The sequence below is a fragment of the Grammomys surdaster genome, unplaced genomic scaffold, assembly GCF_004785775.1.
Source record: "Grammomys surdaster isolate TR1022 unplaced genomic scaffold, NIH_TR_1.0 146, whole genome shotgun sequence".
NCBI lineage: Eukaryota > Metazoa > Chordata > Mammalia > Rodentia > Muridae > Grammomys > Grammomys surdaster.
The window spans coordinates 198,601-219,084 of record NW_021604604.1 but is presented as its reverse complement, the minus strand read 5'-3'; the positions used below and the strand labels follow the sequence as shown (position 1 = coordinate 219,084).

The window sequence follows — 20,484 nt, the reverse complement described above, 5'->3', positions numbered from 1 at the left end:
TGCTGACAGGAACCTGGTGTGGCTGTTCCTTGGGAGGTTCTGCCAGCAACTGACCAATGCAGATGTGGATGCTCAGAGCCAACATCAGCCTGAGCTCAGGGATCTTGGTGGGGGAGCTGGCAGAAGGACTGGAGTAGTAGAGGGGGACTGCAACCCATGGGAAGAACAATGTCAGCTGGCCACACCACCCAGTGCTCCCAGGGACCAGACCACCAACCAAGGAGTGTACAGGGAGGGATACATGACTCCAAATACATATGCAGCAGAGGATGGCCTTGTCTGACATCAATGGGAGGGGAGACCCTTGGTCCTGTGGAGATTTGATGCTCTAGGTGCTGGAGCGGTGGGGTGGGAGAGGATGGGTGGGTAGGTGAATACCCTCATAGAGGCAAAGGGGAGGGAGGAGAGGGTGGATGTGGGATGGGGGATTTGTGGAGGAGTAATAAGGAAGTGGGATATCATTTGAGATGTAAATGAATGGAATGATTAATAAAACAAACAAAGAAACCACATGCCCACAGTATGGATGTTAGAAGACAACTTAGTGGAGAAGAGGAACCATGTAGTTTCCAGGGATTGAATACAGATCAAAGACATTTCATATAAAAGGGTAATGCAGTCACTGATAAAATATGAAACCCAAGACACATAATGCATATCTTACCATGGGCTGTACCCAGTAAGAGCTCAGGTGCCAGGTAATCTGGAGTCCCTAGAATTCGTCCATCATCTACTGGAGGTGCTCCTCTTCTCACACTCTTTGGAGTTCTGTATGATGTTCCCAACTTGACCTGATTTGGAGTCTGCCAATTCAAGAGTTCAAGAGACAACAAATATGTTAATTTCTTTCAAATGACTAACAACAAACATTCTTTAGGTATGAAACATGCATTCAAATCAGGGATTACAAAGCAGACTCAGGCTAGTTATAATTATAAAAAGGTTCTTACTGTAATAAAATTCAATAGCTCAGATAACATCAATTGTTTCAGTAAGATATGACTGTAAGCGAAAACAATTTCTTTTTTTTTTAAAAAGATTTATTTATTTATTTATTATATATGAATATACTTGTAGCTGTCTTCAGACACACCATAAGAGGGCATCAGATCTCATTACAGATGGTTGTGAGCCACCATGTGGTTGCTGAGATTTGAACTCAGGACCTCTGGAAGTGCAGTCAGTGCTCTTAACCACTGAGCCATCTCTCCAGCCCCGCGAAAACAATTCCTTTTGAGAGAGTTTTTCTATATAGCTCACACTGACCTCAAACCCATGATCCTGCTTTAGCCTCTGAGGAATTCAGATTAAAGGTTTATAAGGAGGTATTCCACCTAAGAAAAGTACCTTGACAGCTTAGATTGATACAAATAAGAAAAGGTATGGCTGAGAAAGTGATTGAAAAATATTAAGACAATACATAAGATGAACTAAGTATCTGTTACCTCTTGTACTAAGCGGTCCTTAAAGGTTTTAATGTAATTGCTGTTTAACACCAACCTTTGAAAGCAGTACGATGGGGCTTTTGTCCCTTACAGGCATTTGGAAAATAGGTTCTGAGGTTAAGGAACATCTAAGCCCTTAAAGGAAAACTGAAATCTCATAACCTAAATTTGGAGTGTAATCTTTTTATAATGCCCCATCAAAGGAATAAAAGAAATAGAATTTTTGGTTTATATAGTATAGCAAATAAAGACAAATAATATTTGAAATATATATGCTGTTGGAGGATATTGAGATAACCTTCAGTTTTATATCAGAGTGTACTGAGATCAGTTTCTTAGAAAAGCATAGTTATACAACTATTAAGAATAATAAACATCACTATCACCTTCACTTTTATACATGAAAAAATTTCAACAATCTACAGGAGAATCAAACTGTATAATTAATACCATATAACCTAGCCAAAAGGCAAGCATGTGTCTTAAAAGATTATTATTCTAATATTGAAAGAATAAAGTGGAATATACCTGATGTGACATATAGACCCTTCCTTTCTCAGTAGGAGTCACAGCCATGGGATACGAACCATTGTAATCACAGGAAATGTCCATAGCATCTAAAGAAGTTATGCTCATTTTAGATGGTTCTGAATTACTGGATGCATTAATATGACTGTTAAAACTTCGAAAAGCCACGATGTTGGTTTTAGAGGTTAATGTTTTGGACGCTCTTGAAGGAGGAGCTAATATTTGGCTACTGTCTTGGATAGAAGTATGCCAGTCATCTTTTGGCAAGGAATTCTCTTGGCATTTTGGTAACATAGGTAGATCTTCAGTATTTGGTTCTTCAAAAGAGTAGTCTCTGATGCTTTTACCTGGTTCTAAGGCCTGAGTTTCCAGTGAACTTTCCATCATAGACGCTCCAGGAAAGGATGAATCAGAATCCACACAGACAGTTTTAGGGGCTCTGTCCTCATCAGAACACACAGAATTAGAATTGAGGCAGTCCTTCCTGCTGCTCAGCTCGCAGTCTTCGTCTAGTTCAGACATAAGATTCTTTGCGATCGCTGGTATGTGTAGTTCTTCTGGGGTTTGTCTGTCAGTTAAATAGGTGACAATGTTCTCCTTATTAGCATAGTCATGTTGCTGACTTCCGCACACTGACAGCTTTAGGTTCTGGACTTCAGCTGTCAAGCCTGTATTTTGATTTGTATAGCAGCCTGACCTTTCCTTATTGGCCTCATATTCTATACAGTGTTTTTTACTTTGTATAATTTCCTGACAAGGACTGGAGTCAACCAAGTGGAAATTTCTTTTACAGTTTCTTTTACCAAGGTGTTCTTCAGATGTAACACTAGAATCTACAGCCCACTGACTGGACTGACAGAAACCAGACTGTTCCTTATCAATGGTCACGTTCTCATTTACATCCAGTTCTCTTGCTTCCCAAGAGATTTCCCTGAAGCATTTTCTAGGGAGGGTCTCTTGGCTGCTTCCAGTGGCGGGAATGGCACTGCTGTCACGAATGGGAGAAAGTGTTAACTCCAGATCTGTTGTCTCGATGGCACTTGTAGGTTTTGCATACAGCATTTCAACTGCATTCCAGCTCATCCTTGTACAGCCTGAGGACTTGGTACTCTAAGAGGAGGTAAATGCTACTCTCAGTTACACACCTTAGATCTTTCAAAGCTTCTATTCTGTGATTGCCTACATGTGATAAATAACCCAGTGAACTAGTATGTAATCTTTTCTTGTTTTTAGATGAAACAGAAGAATTAAAAATAATTATAGTATAAGCTACAATATAATACTACATTGCTTATAATCACACTGTTCCAAGTGTAACATTGATTACAATTTAAATAAATTATCTCCCAATACTTATTTTGGTAACATGCTACATAATATTAAACAAGAAAAATTAACAGAATATATTCAGTCAAATTTTGAGGTAGGCTTATATTATACACAATCTATTTTGCAATAGAGAGATGATGATCCTGTTTAAAATGGCAAAATGTAAAAGGCTAAAATCTACTGACTGAAAAATTACTGACCAAAAGTAGTTATTGTAAATATGTGTCACTATATAAACAATAACACAGAGCCAGAAATATGTATGAATTAAAATCCATTGTTGGGGCTCTGAATATAACTCAGGTATAGAGTATGCCAGTGAACAAAAATAAATAAATTAATAAAAAAGTAATTATTAAAAAGATCAACTGACACTGGATCGAAAACAAAGTGCTTTTCTTCCCTTTAATAATTATTATTTTACTTACTCACTTTACATCCCCCTCACTGGTCCCTGCCAGTCACAGCCTCCCACAATCTTCCTTTTCTTTCATCCCCCTCACTGGCCCCTGCCAGTCACAGCCTCCCACAATCTTCCTTTTCTTTCATCCCCCTCACTGGTCCCTGCCAGTCACAGCCTCCCACAATCTTCCTTTTCTTTTTTGAGACAGCCTCATGTGTTTCTCAGGCTTGACACATAGCAAGGATGAGCCTGAACTCTGATGGAATTACAGTATGTGCCACCAGACCCAAGGTTTATGATGTTGGAGATTGAGCCAGAGTGCTGTGCCTGCTAGGCAAGCACTGTACCAACCCCAGACGAGCAAAATGCTTTCCTTGAAGACTGAACTGAAAAAAAACCTGAAGGCACTTGTTTCAGAATTTTGTATATATTATATATACAATATGTTGTATAAGAGCAGCCAGTACTCTTAACTGCTGAACCATCTCTGTAGCCCTATGGGATTTTATAAGAATACTTTCGTAGCATAAATCTTCTGCAGTGTCAATACTGCCTTTCTGTTTTCCTGCTATTACTAGAGACTGAATTTAGGATCATGGAAAACAACAACTACACCACAAAGATACAACCCTAGCCTTAATGGCATCTGTTTTTAATGTAAAAACATCAAACTTTATTAACTACCATTAACTTACTTAGTAGTGAAGAACACTTAGTTCTAAGCAAAAAGATTTCTGAATTATAATTCACTGGTGTTTCTGGTATAGAACTGATAGTGTTATCAGAGTCCCTCCTGGTCCACTGTCACTTGTATGACTTCAGCTTTCCTACGCTCTAGTCTGCTGTCCTCTCAGGCATGCTTCCTCAGTGTAGCACTGAGTGGGAGGAAGAAGTGGGGCTACATATAGACTGAAAGAGTACACAGTATGATCTCTGTAATATGAAGGAGATGAGATAAGAGTTCTAGGAGTAAGGATCTGGTTATTGTACAGCATGTCTAGCTGTAGCAAAGTCTAAACAGAAAAAACTAGATGTCTTGTTTTATCTATGTTTGACTTTACCCTAAAAATACAAATATCCAACAATAATGAGAAAAGTCAGATTTCTGGGAATAAGAAGCAAATATGACATAAACTACTTTATCAAATGGCTTACGTTGATCTTAACCTTTGATGGAGGAGGACTTGGTACGGTTTTACACTTCAGTTTCTGAGACCTTTTCTATTTATTAGCATCAGTAACTATAGAGAAAGCGAAAACAGCATATAAAGTAAATATTTGCGGGGTTGGTTCACGGCAGGGTTTTTCTCTGTAGCCTTGGCTGTTCTGGAACCTAGAGATCCACCTGCGTCTGCCTCCTGAGTGGAGGGTTTAAGGCATGAACCACCACAGTCTGGCTTAAGTAAAATAATTTAAAGACCATCTATTCATTTGGCTAACAACCGCTCTGTAACAGACACTTTTAAGGAAACATCCCTACTAGTTTTATGTCCTAAAAGTAGTATCTGAAGAGTTTCCATTCTATTAAATGAGAAAGTTGTAGTAAACAGTACAGAGAGAGTACAATTTTAAAATTGTGTTGGGAACAAACAACAAACCCTCAATTATCTAATGTCTTTATTACAAAAGGAAATGAAAACGTCTGCCTGGAAGTCAAACACTTTCTGTTCATTTACTACAATACTTATTCATTCATCATACATTAAGAAAGACCAGAATCACAACTAAATGAGAGAAGAATTGAAGCTTTTACAAGAATCTGACACAATATTCAGAAAAATGAAGACTTTTTTTATAATACCACAACCGTACCCATGTAGCAATGTCATTTCCTTACAGGTTTCTTATGGAACGGTATGGTGTTGGTATCACTGGTTTCATGTGCATTATTAGCTTTAGGTTATGTGTACTTCCTCCTAACCTGGCAGTCTCTTTCCCACTTGGGACTGCTGTGACATTCTGACTCCACACTGGATACGAAGGTATGAGACTGGCTACTAGTACTTGAGGTACCCAGTCTTTTCCTACACTGGAGTAGATTAGAAGTCAGACATTTCACAGGGATTTCTGGATTGGATGCAAGTGTTTCAGAACCTGTAGGGAAAAGAAAATGCTAGTTTATTTTCAGTTACTAGTTGCTTATGGATCTTGACTCTTTCCAGGTATCTGTACTATATATTATATATTATGACTACTCGTTGTAAACATTACCTAATCCACAAAGATAGTGATACATCTGCTATGATTTTTATTATGTTTATATTCAGGAATTATTTCAAATGTAGGCAATGCTTTGAAGGTTATAACTAAACCAAATCACTTTCATTTGTAAAATGAAAGCCAGGATAAGGATATTAAAATACAATTAGAAGGAAATTGATTTTGAGCTATATATGATTTATTTGGACTTATCAATAATGGACCAATTACTGGTATGCATTAATAAGATATGCTGTAAGGGTAGAATGTTATTAAATTTATCTAGCTCAATTATGTTATGTTTAATTAACACTGTAGCTTGAGATGTTGAAATTTATAATGCTCATTGGTGTGAGAATTACAGAAAGCCACAGGCAGTTGCTTTTTTTTTTTGCAGTGCTCAGGATTGAACCCATGACCGTGTGTGTGTGTGTGTGTGTGTGTGTGTGTGTGTGTGTGTGTGTGTATCTCAAACATTCTAACAGTGAGCTTTACACCTATGGCTCTCTTTAAGGGATTTTGTTACTATGATCTGATAAGTCGCACGATAGAAAACTGACGCCTAGTGAGCCACTGCAGTAAGGCAGCACCTAGAGTACACATGCTCCTTTATCCTACATAAATAGCTAGAAACTGGTGCTCCTTAGTTTTGTGTATGTGTGTGTCCATTAGAGTGGGAGGCCAGAGATCAGCCTGAGGCAGAGTGTCCCATGCACCGTGCATCTTCTTCTTTTTTAAAAATATGTATTTAAAATAAGTTTTAAAATTTTATATGTATTATGTAAATTTTAAGTGTTTTGCTTGCATGTATGTCTACACCATGTGCATGCTTAGTACCTGTGGAGGCTAGAGTATGTGTAAGATCCCTGGAACCAGAGTTGTAGACAGTTGTGAGCTGCCACATAGGCACTGGGAATTGAACACAGGTTCTCTAGAAAAGCAGCCAGTGCCCTTAACTGCTGAGGCATCTCTTCAGTTCCTACTTAGTTTTTTGAGATAAGGTCTCTTTTCTGGTCTAGAGCTGTCGAAGCAGTCTAGGCTGGCTGGCTAGTCAGCCCACGGGATCCCTGTCCCTATCTTTAGTGTTGAAATTACAACAGTGCATCACCATGCTGGCTTTCTCAAGCGCTTCTGTAGACTGAATAAAGGCTCTCACTTCACTTTCCATTAGACCAGGACAGTTAGGCTTTACTGCCTGATGAGAGGCTCTAAAGCACTTATGTGCACATAAAGGACGCACACTGTGATGGCTTGAATGAGAGTGGCCTGCAAAGGCTCAGGTTTCACTCATTGGTCCCCAGTTGGCAGAAATGTTTGGGAGGGATTAGTTATAGCCTTATAAGAGGACTTTTGTCATGGGTACAGACCTGAGGTTAAAGAAGACATTGCCAGTGTGTTCTTGGCCTCCTGCCTGTGGATCAAGATGTGAGCTCTCAGCTGTTGCTGAAACCACCTACTTCTGTGTCCTAGCTCTGCCATCATGACCTCTAACCTCTGGAACTGGAAGCCCAATTAAATTCTTAAATGCTTTCTTTTGTTAAGTTGCCTTGGTCATGCAGTTTTATTATAGCAATAGAGAGGTAAGATGCATACATCGTTTTTCTTTCTCTAAAAGGGATGAACATGACATTAAACTCTAGGAAATTAGAGCTTTGTAACATAGTAAGAATTACATTTTACAACTAGGAAGGAAATTTCATTTCAAAGCCCATCTAATACAACTTAAATTTTCATACACAAATCCTCTAGGTGGATTGGTAGATCTTGAACTAAGGACCTAGCTGCCTCTGGGTGCTGGGGTTAAAGATATGTGACACCATCCTCAGCATCCTTTTCTTTTTCTTTTCTTTTTCTTTTCTTTTTTTTTTTTTGAGACAGGGTTTCTCTGTGTAGCCCTGGCTGTCCTGGAACTCACTCTGTAGACCAGGCTTACCTCGAACTCAGAAATCCACCTGCCGCTGCCTCCCAAGTGCTGGGATTAAAGGCGTGCGCCACCACTGCCTGGCTCAGCATCCGTTTTCAAATGCAAAGATAATGTTTACTTGGAAGTCAGTCATGGTGACACACACCCTAACTTTATTACTTGGGAGGTCAAGGCGAGAGGATTGAAATGTAAAGGCCAGTCTGAGCTCACAGTTCAACATCAGCCTGGACAACATACTGAGAACTTGTCTCAAAAACACTAGCAAAACAAAACCAAATAAGCAAACGAAAGCCCCAAAACAAAACCAAAATCCTACCCCCAAAACAAATGATAACAAGAAAATTCAACCTTTACTTTGAGTTTTCAAATGTGAACTACCTTGAAAAATTTTAAGATAAGTTTACAAAGACACACAACACTGCAGTTACTTTATTCTCTGCATGTAAAATTTCCATAGACCCAATCATAGTGAAATTCACCCAACAATCATTTAGATAATTGAATATGATTATTAGCAAGATGGTTTATTCTATGGACTTATAAAATCTACTGTGTTTGTCAGAAATGGAGTATATGTAATAAAATATAGAGGTGCCACAGATTGAAGTTATTAAATTGCTATTAGAAATGTAAAGTTTTGAGATACTTTGTTCTTTAAAGCACACACTTAGTGGAATAAGATACCCTTTTATACTCACATGAGTTTAGCAGTTTGCTTGAATCTGAAGTCGGCTCCTTCTGATCAACAGACATAGGACAAATTAATCCTTGAGAAAGTTGTCCTTCAGACTTAGGGGCTGAAAACATGTTTGAAGAATCTTGATCTTTTTCTCCAACTGGTGTGAACTATTAAAAAGCAAAATTGTTTGGGGTCAGTGAGATGGTCAAGATAAAGGCACCTGCCACCTGATGGCGTGACTTCAATCCCTGGTGCTCCATGTGGTGGAAGAAGAGAACTGTCTTGTACAAGTGTCCTCTGCTTCCACTTGTGTACTCTGGTGCGCACACTACACCTACATGTGATAAAAATGTTTTAAAAAGAAAAAAATACTAAAAGCAAAAATTCAACACAAGTACTAAGAGCTTCATCTTCAGTTGGATACAGCAGAAGCTCCATCACCCGAATAAAAGAACTGTGGTACTGACATCCATCCTATTTTTATTTTAAAGCAGGCTTTAATTTTTTAAGTGGAATCATTTAAAGGTATCTTATGAGTTTTCCTTATGAGGTACTTACAAATCCCAGAGAACTGATGAGAGATAAGACTTGTCCTGGGGTTCTTGAATAATCTTGCTTAGGTTTAGACATTGATGGCGTTGTGAGAATATCCATCATATTGATGTCTATACATGCAAAGGAAAATATATGAATATATTTAAAACCTTTGCTTATCATTGAGTATTAAATAATACACGTTCTGAACTTTGTTTTTCTGCATTAGAAACTACCTACAGAACTGGCTGGCATTGGATACATATATGCAGAGGCAACATTTATAAGTAATTAACTAATCGAAGTCATTAAAATTTTGAGTAGAGGTATAGGTCAATGGTAGAGTGTCTTTCCCAGCATAGCATGCATAAGGCCCAGGGCTTAAGTCTAAGGACTGGGAAAAAAAAGTTTTCTAGAACAGTCTTGTAGAATAGGTTGAATATAGCGAAATAATCCAGAATGCTATCAACTATTCAGGAAACACTTGCTCACTAATTATCAGTTGTCTCAGTCAAGCAATTGCCACTGCTGTTGACTAGTCACCAAAATGAGATTGTATGGCTTCCTGCTGAGCAAACCACATTCTCTCATTGTAAGATATAGAAACACTACCATGGAATAGAGCTAGGAGTTTCCTCCCTGCTGGCTAGCTGTCACAGTACCAGAGGGTGCTGAGGGTCTGCCAGGGAGGGGCTGGGGATGATCAGTAACAGTTTTATTGAGCTGGAGATGCATACTGCTGCTAGACTAGAGACAGACATGCCCATTGGTGCAATAGTTTTAAGTGTGTTATGTGGGTGACTTACTAGTTTCTGAATGGATTTAAGCCCTGCTCTGAGTGAGGCAATCCTTGTCTGAACCTCTAAACTCAGTCAAAAGTTGATGGCTGGGGATGTATTAGGTCCTGGGAAGGGGGCGGTCCCTACTGCTCTTATTTTGACAAATGGATATGGTGTACCCGTCAAATCACCTTCAAAATAATTATATTTACTAGCCACATATCATTATTGCTGTTGGCTCTGGCTAGAGCAGTTTATTTTTGAAGTGGGCTCAGTAAGTACAGATGTTCATACCCAATCAAAGTGATAAAAACAAGTGACTGTTGAGTGCTCAGCATAAAGGGACACAATTCATACTACAGCTGGCAAGTAGGAGGACATTAGTGTGGCATTCTGACTTACAGGAATGACTATAGGATTCTTAAATTTAAGCCAATGCGATCACCTGACCCAGACCTACATAAGATTAGGCCCACCAATATGATGCCATGGGGGTGGGGAGGTGTTAATAAGGTTTCTCTTTCCTGAGGATCTGTATGTAGTTAATGGTTTCTGGGGGAGGAAGGGACAGTTCTTTCTCTGAGGTAGCTACTGTTAAGGGCACACACTCTAGGAAATAACCCTACTATAACTAGCTGGGCATTTAAGAAAACACAAAAGACATGAAAGCATCAGATGGACTAATTGGGAAGAGGAAGGGGATCAGTGGACGTGGGGTCACTGGGGGAAGTGTGTGTGTGTGTGTGAGAATATGACGAAAATACATTATAAACATGTATGAAAATTCACTGTTACCTGTTAGAGTTAAAAATTATAAGCTCTGAAATTAGGCAAGAAAATTTTTGTTATAAATAAAGTACTGAGAAAAAAAGGAAATAAGTTAATTCAACTATGGGCCTTTTATATCAACTAATATGTTAAGCTTAGGTCAAGAGAGAAATGAATTGGGCTGGAGAGATGGCTCAGTGGTTAAGAGCACCGACTGCTCTGCTCAGAGGTCCTGAGTTCAATTCCCAGCAAGCACATGGTGGCTCAGAACCATCAGTAATGTGATTTGATGCCCTCTTCTAATGTATGTCTGAAGATAGCTGCAGTGTGTACTCATATAAATAAATAAATCTTTAAAAAAAAGAGAGAGAAATGAATCTATTTTATTAACATGTTTCAATATTTTTAAATGCTTAGTGACCAGGGAGTGAAATTGTTTGAAAGGATTAGAAAGATTAGGAAGTGTGGCCTTGTTGGAGGAGATTTGACCTTGTTTGAGGAAGTGTGTCACTGAAGGTGAGTGTTTAGGTTTCAAAAGCACATGCCAGTCCAATCTCACTCGCTCTGCCTGTGGATCAGGCTGTAAAGCTCTCAGTTACTGTTCCAGTACCTGCTTGCATGCAGCCAAGCTCTCTGCTATGATGATAATGGACCTATGCCCTGAAACTGTAAGCAATCATCCACTTAGATGCTTGCTTTGATTGTGTCTCTCATAGCAACAACAGTGACTAGGATACTACTTTAAAATAATTCAACATTGATATAATACTTTATTATTTTATTTAGATGATAAAGTAAAAGTCTGTTCTATTTGATGTAAGTCTTTAAGAAATGTATTCAACCTGAAACCCAAGCTCTTGGAAGGCTGAAGCAGTAAGACTGCTATGAGTTCAAGGAAAGCTCTGTCTTAAAACAAAAGCATTATACTTCAAGTCTGAACATACCAATTTCATTTGTCTCACACTGATGAAGCAGTTAAAAAAAAAAGGAGTAATAATCTTATATATTCTAGGCTTGCCTTACTTTAGGACCAAAAATGACTTAAACATACCAATATTATCCTTTCCCATTTTTCAATAACTGATTAGGAGCTGGGTTTGCTGTTTATGTTAAAAGAAAGCTAATATGGTGAATATATTATATATTATAGAACATCCCTAACGGAACCTCCTGTAGACTGTGCATAATCAGATATTACCTCTGAATCAAGACATGTGGAAAATCATATGAAGTGGGATTAGGAAGACTCTAAAGACTTTCCTATCAGCTTAGGTAAGACGTTTACCTAATTTAGGTATAACTGTAGACTTGTATTTTCAAACAATTATAATTTAGAGCTTACAATTTTGAGTTCCAATTTTACATATGTTCCTTCATACATTAAACAAACCTTTTGAAAAAGCTGGGGGTGACAGCCATGACTGTACACCTGTGCTCAAGGGCAGAGACTAGAGAGACAGGAAGACTCACAAATTCAAGGCCAGCCTGGTCTATATAATGAATTCTAGGCTAGTCAGGGCTATAGAACAGAACATGTTTCAAAAGGCCAAAAACAAGGGCTAGTGAGCTGGGTTAGCCTGGTGACCTGAATTTGAACTCTGGAATCCATGTAAAGGTAAAGGACAGAACTTTTGTTTTTTGTTTTTTTCGAGACAGGGTTTCCTCTTGTGTAGCCCTGACTGTCCTGGAACTCATTCTGTAGACCAGGCTAGCCTTGAACTCAGAAATCCACCTGCCTCTGCCTCTCAAGTTCTGGGATTAAAGGTGTGCACCACCACCACCCGGCAGAAGGACAGAACTTATTCCACAAGGTTGTTTCGCTGACCTCCAGACATGCTATGAATGCCTCCACATCATGCACATATACACAATAATAAATAAATAATCCAAAATCCAAACCAAAAAGTCTGCCTTTTCACATAACCCTTTTGGTGTGTGTATCTGTGTTGGTGGAATGCACATCTAGGGCCCTTGATATGCTAAAGCAAGCAAACTACCTCAGGGCCATGTGCAGCATTCTCATCTACAGTTCTAGTTCGGTTTGTTTTTTAAGCTTTTAAATTAGCACACAAAGGGCTGGATCTCATCAACAGCATCTTTATACATTGTGTGGTTACACTTTGTTCTCATTCCTTACCCTACCCCAGCATCTCTTCACCTCTCTTATTCATCTATACTTCTTTTAAAAAAAAAAAATCTATTTATGTGTACATGTATGTGTCTGTCTGTAAGTCCAAATGCATCTGTGTGCCTGTGGAGGCCAGCAGAGAGCATCTGATCCCCTGGAGCAGGATTATAGGCAGTTGCAAGCCCCTGGAAGTCAGTGCTTGGAACTGAACTCTCGTTCTCTGCATGTGTAGCAAATGCTTTTAATTGCGGAGCCATTTCACTAGTTCCTCTTATGTACTTTTTTTTTTTTTCCAGAGCTGAGGACTGAACCCAGGGCCTTGTGCTTGCTAGGCAAGCGCTCTACCACTGAGCTAAATCCCTAACCCTTGTGTACTTCTTTTTTTTTTTTTTTTTTTTTTTTTTTAATTTAATTTTACTTTTTTAGGTTTTTCGAGATAGGGTTTCTCTGTGTAGCCCTGGCTGTCCTGGAACTCACTCTGTAGACCAAGCTGGCCTCGAGCTCAGAAATCCGACTGCCTCTGCCTCCCAAGTGCTGGGATTAAAGGCATGTGCCACCACCGCCTGGTGCTTGTGTACTTCTTAATAGAGAATCAGCTCTACTTCCAAGTTGGTAATTTATCATCTTGCCACATTTCTATGATGAACTTAAGTAAAGTCTTGTTTCAATTCATTACACAATGTTACTGTAAATCACTTTATTCACTTACATTTTGTTCTCTAGACACAGCGCCTTAAACTTCAAAATGTAAGAGCGACAGGCTAGGAATGTTGCTTAGTGTCAGAATGCTTCCTTAGCATACAGAGGCCTTGAGGTCAGTCAATACTTAGAAATCAAAACATCAAAACCAGATATACTCAGTGATTACTTTTATAATCCCAGCACTTGGGAGATGGAGGCAAGAGTTCACGGGTATTTTCGGCTACATAACAAGTTTGAGTACAAGCAAGGCTACAAAAACCCTGTGTTACTCCACCTTCTTCCCCCGAAAAACCCATATAAAACCAGAGAGAATTAAAATATTTTGTCTTATATATACAAATTTTCTTTTGACAGCATTAAGCCAATATACAATCTCTTTAGAAAAACTGTGCTTTTTATTTTGTAGTTTTGTTCACGGGTCAGTAGTCCTTTGTGGTGTTAACAGTGTGAAATGGTTACTTTGTTGTGTTTTTATGCTAGCATTTTAAAAATTCCTACTCAGAAATGAACTTATTTCCATACATACAGGGACAAATTGTATCTATCAAGCTCTTGGTGGTAGCAAGATGTATCTGCATAAGTGTTTTAGGAATCAGCTCTGGATTATATTGTAGTTTAGTTATTCAGTTCATGCTTAAATATCCATCCTGTTTCAGCATGGATAAAGAGAATGGTGGCTACCAGTTCCAGTTTTAAATATCTAAGGAATTTTAAGGATTTTTGAAGATCCAAGAATGATCTTTTATTTGTTTGTTTCTTCTTCTTCCTCCTACTCCTCTTTTTTCTTTTTTGTTTTAGGATTGGATCCAGTTAAGCAAACATTCTGCCAACATACCCCAAGCCTCCTTTTAGTGGGACAATACCAACATCCATACTCATTTCAAGTCTTTCAGAACAAATAGCCATCAGATTTTATCTAGTATAGTAAAAAAAAGTTAATGGAAGAGTCTCAAAGTTTGTTGGGTTTCTAAAAAGGCACTTACTTGCTATCATTCTTACCTCTGTTCAGAGTAACTTTGGAAAGACCAAAATCTGTCAGCTTAATATGACCCTCATTGGAAATAAGCATATTGTCCGGTTTCAAATCCCTGAATATACAAAAAAAAGCAAACAGATACTGAGAAAAGTAATTTTGATGTTAAAATACCAGGTAAAGTGGGGTGAATTACAAGAGACAACCGTAGTTATTTCCTTTAAAATAAACCTACAGAAAACAGCTCTCAGAAATATCTGTTACATATTGGGATCACAAAAATTTGTGTGGTTCAATACTAGATTCTGTTTGGCATTATTTTTGGATATCTCATCCTCCTGCCGGGGCAAATTTATATCCACCTCTTTAAAGTAAGGCATGATTAAGCTTTAACAGAACAGAGCCACTTAACCTTTCTCTGAACAGACAAAAGGTGGGCCGTTTGTGGGACCACAAACTCTGTTACTGCTGCATGGTGGTATGGGAGTGGAAAGAGATTAATAATCTTTACATTAAAATGTCATGTTTATGTTCAAAGCAACACTTAACAAAATATAGGAAGATTAAATAAGAGCTAATGCAGACTCGAAGTACATATTACAACTGTGCTGTAGGGAAAATAGGCATGTCTTGTCTGTAAGCAAGTAGTTTTTGCATATAGCAAAGATTCAAACACATCTTCTTTAAGAAGTAATGTATGAAAAAGTCAGTCTTACCTATGGATGATTCCATGTCTGTGCAGGTAGTCTAAAGCCAATGCTACTTCAGAAATATATTTTATAGCCATCTCTTCATCAAAATAACCATATATATGTAGGAGAGACTTGACATCTCCACCAATAAGATATTCCATTATCTATCAAAAGAGAATTTAAAATGATATTTTTGAAATGTATAGTGTTTAGGCATTACAGTTTTATTTTGTCTAGAAGAGCTATTTTTAGTTTTGTCATCACTCATGGGCCTGAGTGATAACAAAAAAAATTTTCTGCCCCAGCTTTCCAAGTACTGGGAATATAAGCATGCACCATTAATCCTGGATTCTTACTATTTTTCTGGTGAAAAATTAAACTGGTCGGCTTGAACAAAAATCAGTTATATAAAAGTTCTAAGACTATTAGATTTACTTCCCACTTGCCAACATCTCAGTTCACAAATCTTTAGCCTGGGCCAGATCTGGTTTCTTCTCTACACACATAATTAATGTTAGTATTATGAGTTGTCCTGGCTAGTTTTTATGTCAACTTGACACAAGCTAGAGACATTTGAGAGAAGTGAATATTTGAGGAAATGCCCTCATAAGCCTATAGGACATTTTCTTAGGGACTGATGGAGAAGAGCCTAGCACATTGTGGGTGGTGCCATCCCTGGGCTGGAGATTCTAGCACATTGTGGGTGGTGCCATCCCTGGGCTGGAGATTCTGGGTTCTAGAAGAAAGCAGGCTGAGAAAGCCCTGAGGAATAAGCCACTGAGCAGAATCCCTCCATGGCCTCTGTATCAGCTCCTATCTCCAGGTTCCAGTTTTCTTCAATGGATATGTAACTCAGGACATGTAAGCCCCAACCAAACCCCTTTCCTCTCCAAGTTGCTGTGGTTATGGCGTTTTATTACAGCACTAGAAACCCTAAGACACATAGTAACATCTACACTCTAATAAATATGCTGTTGAAGTTAGTCTTGAACTCCTGGGTTCCACAGACCCTCATGCCTTGGCTTTTTTATTGCTGCAATCACAGGCGCACACCATACCTGGCTAGTGTTATATTTTTGCTGACTAATTTGATAATAAAAATTAATGAGCTGTTACCCTGAAATTTTTGTTTTAAGACAGGGTATTCAGCTGTACCACTGGGCTGGCCTAGTACTTGCAATCCTCCTGCCTTTATCTCTCAAGTGCGGAGACGTGGGCTTGTCCTGTGACACCTGACTGCCATTAAACATATCATGAGTTGCTGAATAAGGCAGCCTTAAGCAAATACAGTGCAATAAGATTCTAATATTTATTTATGAATCTAAGATTCATATATTTAGATTTCTATGACCATCTCAATATTGTTCCTTATAGCTTTCCTCCCCAGTCTCCATTCACAAGATCACAAAACAAATTTTTTGTTACATTTCTTGATTTCTCTAATCTGGAGCCTATGTCTAGTGTTTGTATGTCTAGAGTGCATCTTTCACAATACAATGTTGAAGAAAACAGGTTTATTTACAGGAAGAGGCTTTCGGTTATTTCTTCATGATTCCACGTTATGAATATTGGGCAGAAGTATCAAAGTGATGCTCTCCTTTTCAGTGACGGCTACCAGCAGAGACAGTTAGAGATGACTCTAAGTCTTTTTGAGTTGCCCTCCATCCCCCCAAACCTGGGGACTAATCCCAGGGCCTTGTGGACATTAGGCAAGCACACTACCACTGAGCTATATCTTCAGGCCTCTGGATCTCTAATAAATCCCTAGATACTGTTGACATTGTTTGTTTATGGACCACATTTTGAGCACCAAGATCTAAGAATCTAAACCAATAATGAAGTTAGATATGATAGGTAAGACATTGTCTAATATTGAATGTCTAGAATGAATAAAAATAGAACTGGGGATACAGCTCAGTGGTAGGATTCTTCCCTAACATATGTAGGGCCCTGGGTATGGGCCTCAGTACTATATAGAAACAGCCAAAAACAACAAACAAAAGAAATATTATAGCTGTCTAATTATTATAGTAATTCTAGAGTAAAGAACAAAAGGCTCCACGTTCAGCAATCACAATTAGCACTCACCTACTGTTGTAATAGGACTGAAAGCTACTGGGTACCAAGGAGTTAAATCCATCAGTCATCGTTTTTACATACAAACATGCAAAGTAGGGTGCTGTGAAAGCATTTGGAGACCTCAGGAAGAATTAAAGGATTAAGCAGAGGCAGGCAAGCATAGAGATAGCTTACCAACCCAGGGTCATGTCTGGCTTGAGCCCCATCTGCATTCAGCTGCAAGTACATCCCCTCTCCAAACAAAGCAGTTGGGTCACCCTGACCCATCCTCCCTAGCAGTCCTTATTAATTCTCTGTGGACGAACATATCTTGAAAGATATCCTGAAAGCAGAGGTAGTGGGCCTGTTCAGTTTACACTAGTGCAGCAAGATAGATGATCCACGTTCTAAACATAAACTGTCAAGGGACCAGATGCCTATGCATAACTGGGCATGTATATAATTAAAATCAGATGCATCATAGGAAAGGACATGCAGAGTGGACAACAGTTTACATAACCCAAGCTTATCAGTCAAACAGAAAACTCTCTAAGTCTCTCCCCACTCAGTCAACTCCTCTTCCTCCTGGAAGACCCAGGTAGCCCAAGGGCTTTGGAACAGATTTCTCAGTCTGCTATTCCTGTGCAGCTGCCCATTATTCACCATGCCTTTGAATAAAACTTGGCTATTTGTGTGTTTCTTGAATTCCTGGAGCAAGATGCCAACAACCTGGAAACTTCTGGTCCAGGCTGGTAACAACTTTCCTACCTTCTTTGGACATAGCATTCAAGACTATTACCTAGGTCTCACATATTCCACAAACCTCTGATAACCAATAGGTAACTAAATGGTCCCCAACATAAAGTCAACATTCATTCATGTTCTCTCTCTCTCCCTCTCCCTCCTTCCCTCCACTCTCCCCCTCTCTTTCTCGCTTTCTTTTTTAGGTAGGGTCTTCTATATAGCTCCAGCTGGCCTAGAACTTGCAGTCTTCCTTCTTCTGCCTTCCAAGTGCTGATATTATAGACCTGTGCCATCTTGCACAGCTTTTAACTTTGCTTTGGAGATGAATGTCTAGACAAACTTGCATCCTCAAACCAAAAGGATTCTGTATTGTCTGCTGCCTTCAGAGAAAAGAGGCAGGGGCTTACTGTATGATTCCATTTGCCATTCATTTGAACTATGGCTTGTTAAAAAAGAAAAAGAAAACAAGATTGCCTTGTTTGTAAATTCATCTTGATGCAGTAAAAAAGTGCTCAGCACTATGCTACAAAACCACCTTCCTTTCTAAAATTTTTGTCTTATTAGATCTTTGTACCACACTTAACACCAGTCTAAATATACTTGAGGGTTAATTAAAGACTGGAAATGGACTAAATCATCAGGTACCAGGCCAGTTTTTTGACAAAGTATCATTTTTATAGCTCACCTAAAGTATTTAGATGAGGTATAATTTAAATTAGTAGGCACATTATCCTCCATAATGTCATTAGTCTGCAAACAATCAGTTGAAAGCTGTTAATAGAAGAAAAGACTAAAATCCTCAACGTAAAAGGAGGCCTGCCTTCAGACAGCTGGTAGAAATGGCAGCATTAATCCTTCGTCAGTTTCTAGAGTAACAATCTATCATGTAGTTTGGATTTGCCACCTACCAACAGTTAATAGTCAGATTACTTAAAAAACGGATCCCTCTCTCTCTCTGTCTCTCTCTATATACATACATACATACATACATACATACATACGTGTGTGTGTGTGTGTGTGTGTATGTGTATATAAAACCGCATCCTATTGGTTCTTTTTCTCATTAAAACAACATGTAAGTTGGTCAAGGTCATTAAGCCATTAAGCCCCAAAGCAGGAATTCATATGTAAGCATGCTCAACATAATACTATGCTCTAGATGACTGGGCTGAGTGGCTACTGAGTCAACAGAAGCACAAAGCTGTTTACTCACCAAGTAGACATTGCTTGCTGACTGCAGTGAGTAATACAGATGCACAACAAAAGGGCTTTTGCTCAGTGCCAGGGCATCTCTCTCAGCTTGTACCTGATGAGTCATATTCTTATTGATCATGTCTGCCTTTTTGACAACCTATAATAGATAACATGACAAGAGACACATTTACTCTCATTAAACTGCGTTCAGAGGTTTCAAAGTCGACATCATAAACACCCTAAGAAAGAGAAAATATACAGATGTCATTTAGATCTGACTGACATCAGGAAACTGCCAGAAAAATATTTCAGATGGGGAAACAAGTTAAAAAACGTTGTTTTCAAGATAGCACTGTTTGTGTTGGACAAAATACCAGGCACTTGAGAAAGAAAATGAATTAACGCCTGACTGATCTGTATGTTTTTATGAAAGCTTTATTGTAACGAAGTCAAAAGATAATACTGTTCTTAATAAGCCCAATAACCAATAACCAGTTAGCTAGTTAAATGAATACCAATATATGTTTACATGTAAACATACACACATATATTTTAGCTTCTCATTCTTAGGAATAGAGTAAAAATGTCAGGGGCTGGAAAGATGGTTCACTGGTTAAGAGTGTGTATTACTCTGCCAGAAGATCCAAGTTCTTCTCAGCACCCACCTTAGGAGGCTAACACCTGCCTGTGATTCCAGTTCCAAGAGATCTAGAACACCTTGACCTCCACACATGTGGCACACACTCACATACATATAATTACTCTTTGATAGAAGGGAACAGAGTAAAAATGTTGGGGGCTGGATTCAGACTGTTGAATGCTTAACTTGTTGCCCTTATGGAGGACCTGAATTTAGTTCCCGGCACCCATATGGTGTCTCACAACCATTTGTAACTCTAGTTCCAGGGGGATCCAACATCCTCTTAGAGCCTTTCTGTGTACCAGACACACACATGGTACACATACATATAGTCAGCCGAAATGTTCATACACATAAGGAAATCTACCCGTTTTTACAGTTGGAAGTCTGTTTATTTCGTGAATGATGAGAACTGGTCATGGTAGCTAGCACAAGACTGTAATATCAGTATTTGGGAGGCTGAGGCAAGCCTGGACCACAGAACAAGATTCTAATCTTAAAAAATACCAACAAATCGAATTCTGCCTTACAGAAAAATCTGAACTATATCCCCATCCTTATGTATCTGAGGCTGGATTTGAATTTACTATATAGCTGAGGCTACCCTCAAACTCTCAATTCTACCATATTCACCTCACAAGTGTTGGGAATACAGGTGTGTGCCATCATATCTGGCCAAATTACACCTTTTAAGTTTCAAGGTAAACTGGCTTAGAAACAAAACAATATGTTAAAATTGGTGCATTAAATGACATAGTAACACAG

General features: G+C 38.7%; 1 protein-coding gene across 2 annotated transcripts in view; it reads right to left on the bottom strand.

Annotated features, from left to right (window-relative positions):
- The window catches only part of Mastl (microtubule associated serine/threonine kinase like), a 32,753-nt gene that overhangs the window by 8,649 nt on the left and 3,620 nt on the right, over nt 1-20,484 (bottom strand). For both annotated transcript variants that reach the window (XM_028764927.1, XM_028764928.1), the window contains exons 2-9: nt 19,099-19,236; nt 15,108-15,247; nt 14,418-14,506; nt 9,066-9,172; nt 8,527-8,674; nt 5,627-5,799; nt 1,974-3,083; nt 665-803 (exon numbers count right to left, since the gene is read on the bottom strand). In XM_028764927.1, coding sequence (XP_028620760.1) covers nt 665-803; nt 1,974-3,083; nt 5,627-5,799; nt 8,527-8,674; nt 9,066-9,172; nt 14,418-14,506; nt 15,108-15,247; nt 19,099-19,236 — 2,044 coding nt within the window. The remainder of the gene's footprint in view (nt 1-664; nt 804-1,973; nt 3,084-5,626; nt 5,800-8,526; nt 8,675-9,065; nt 9,173-14,417; nt 14,507-15,107; nt 15,248-19,098; nt 19,237-20,484) is intronic.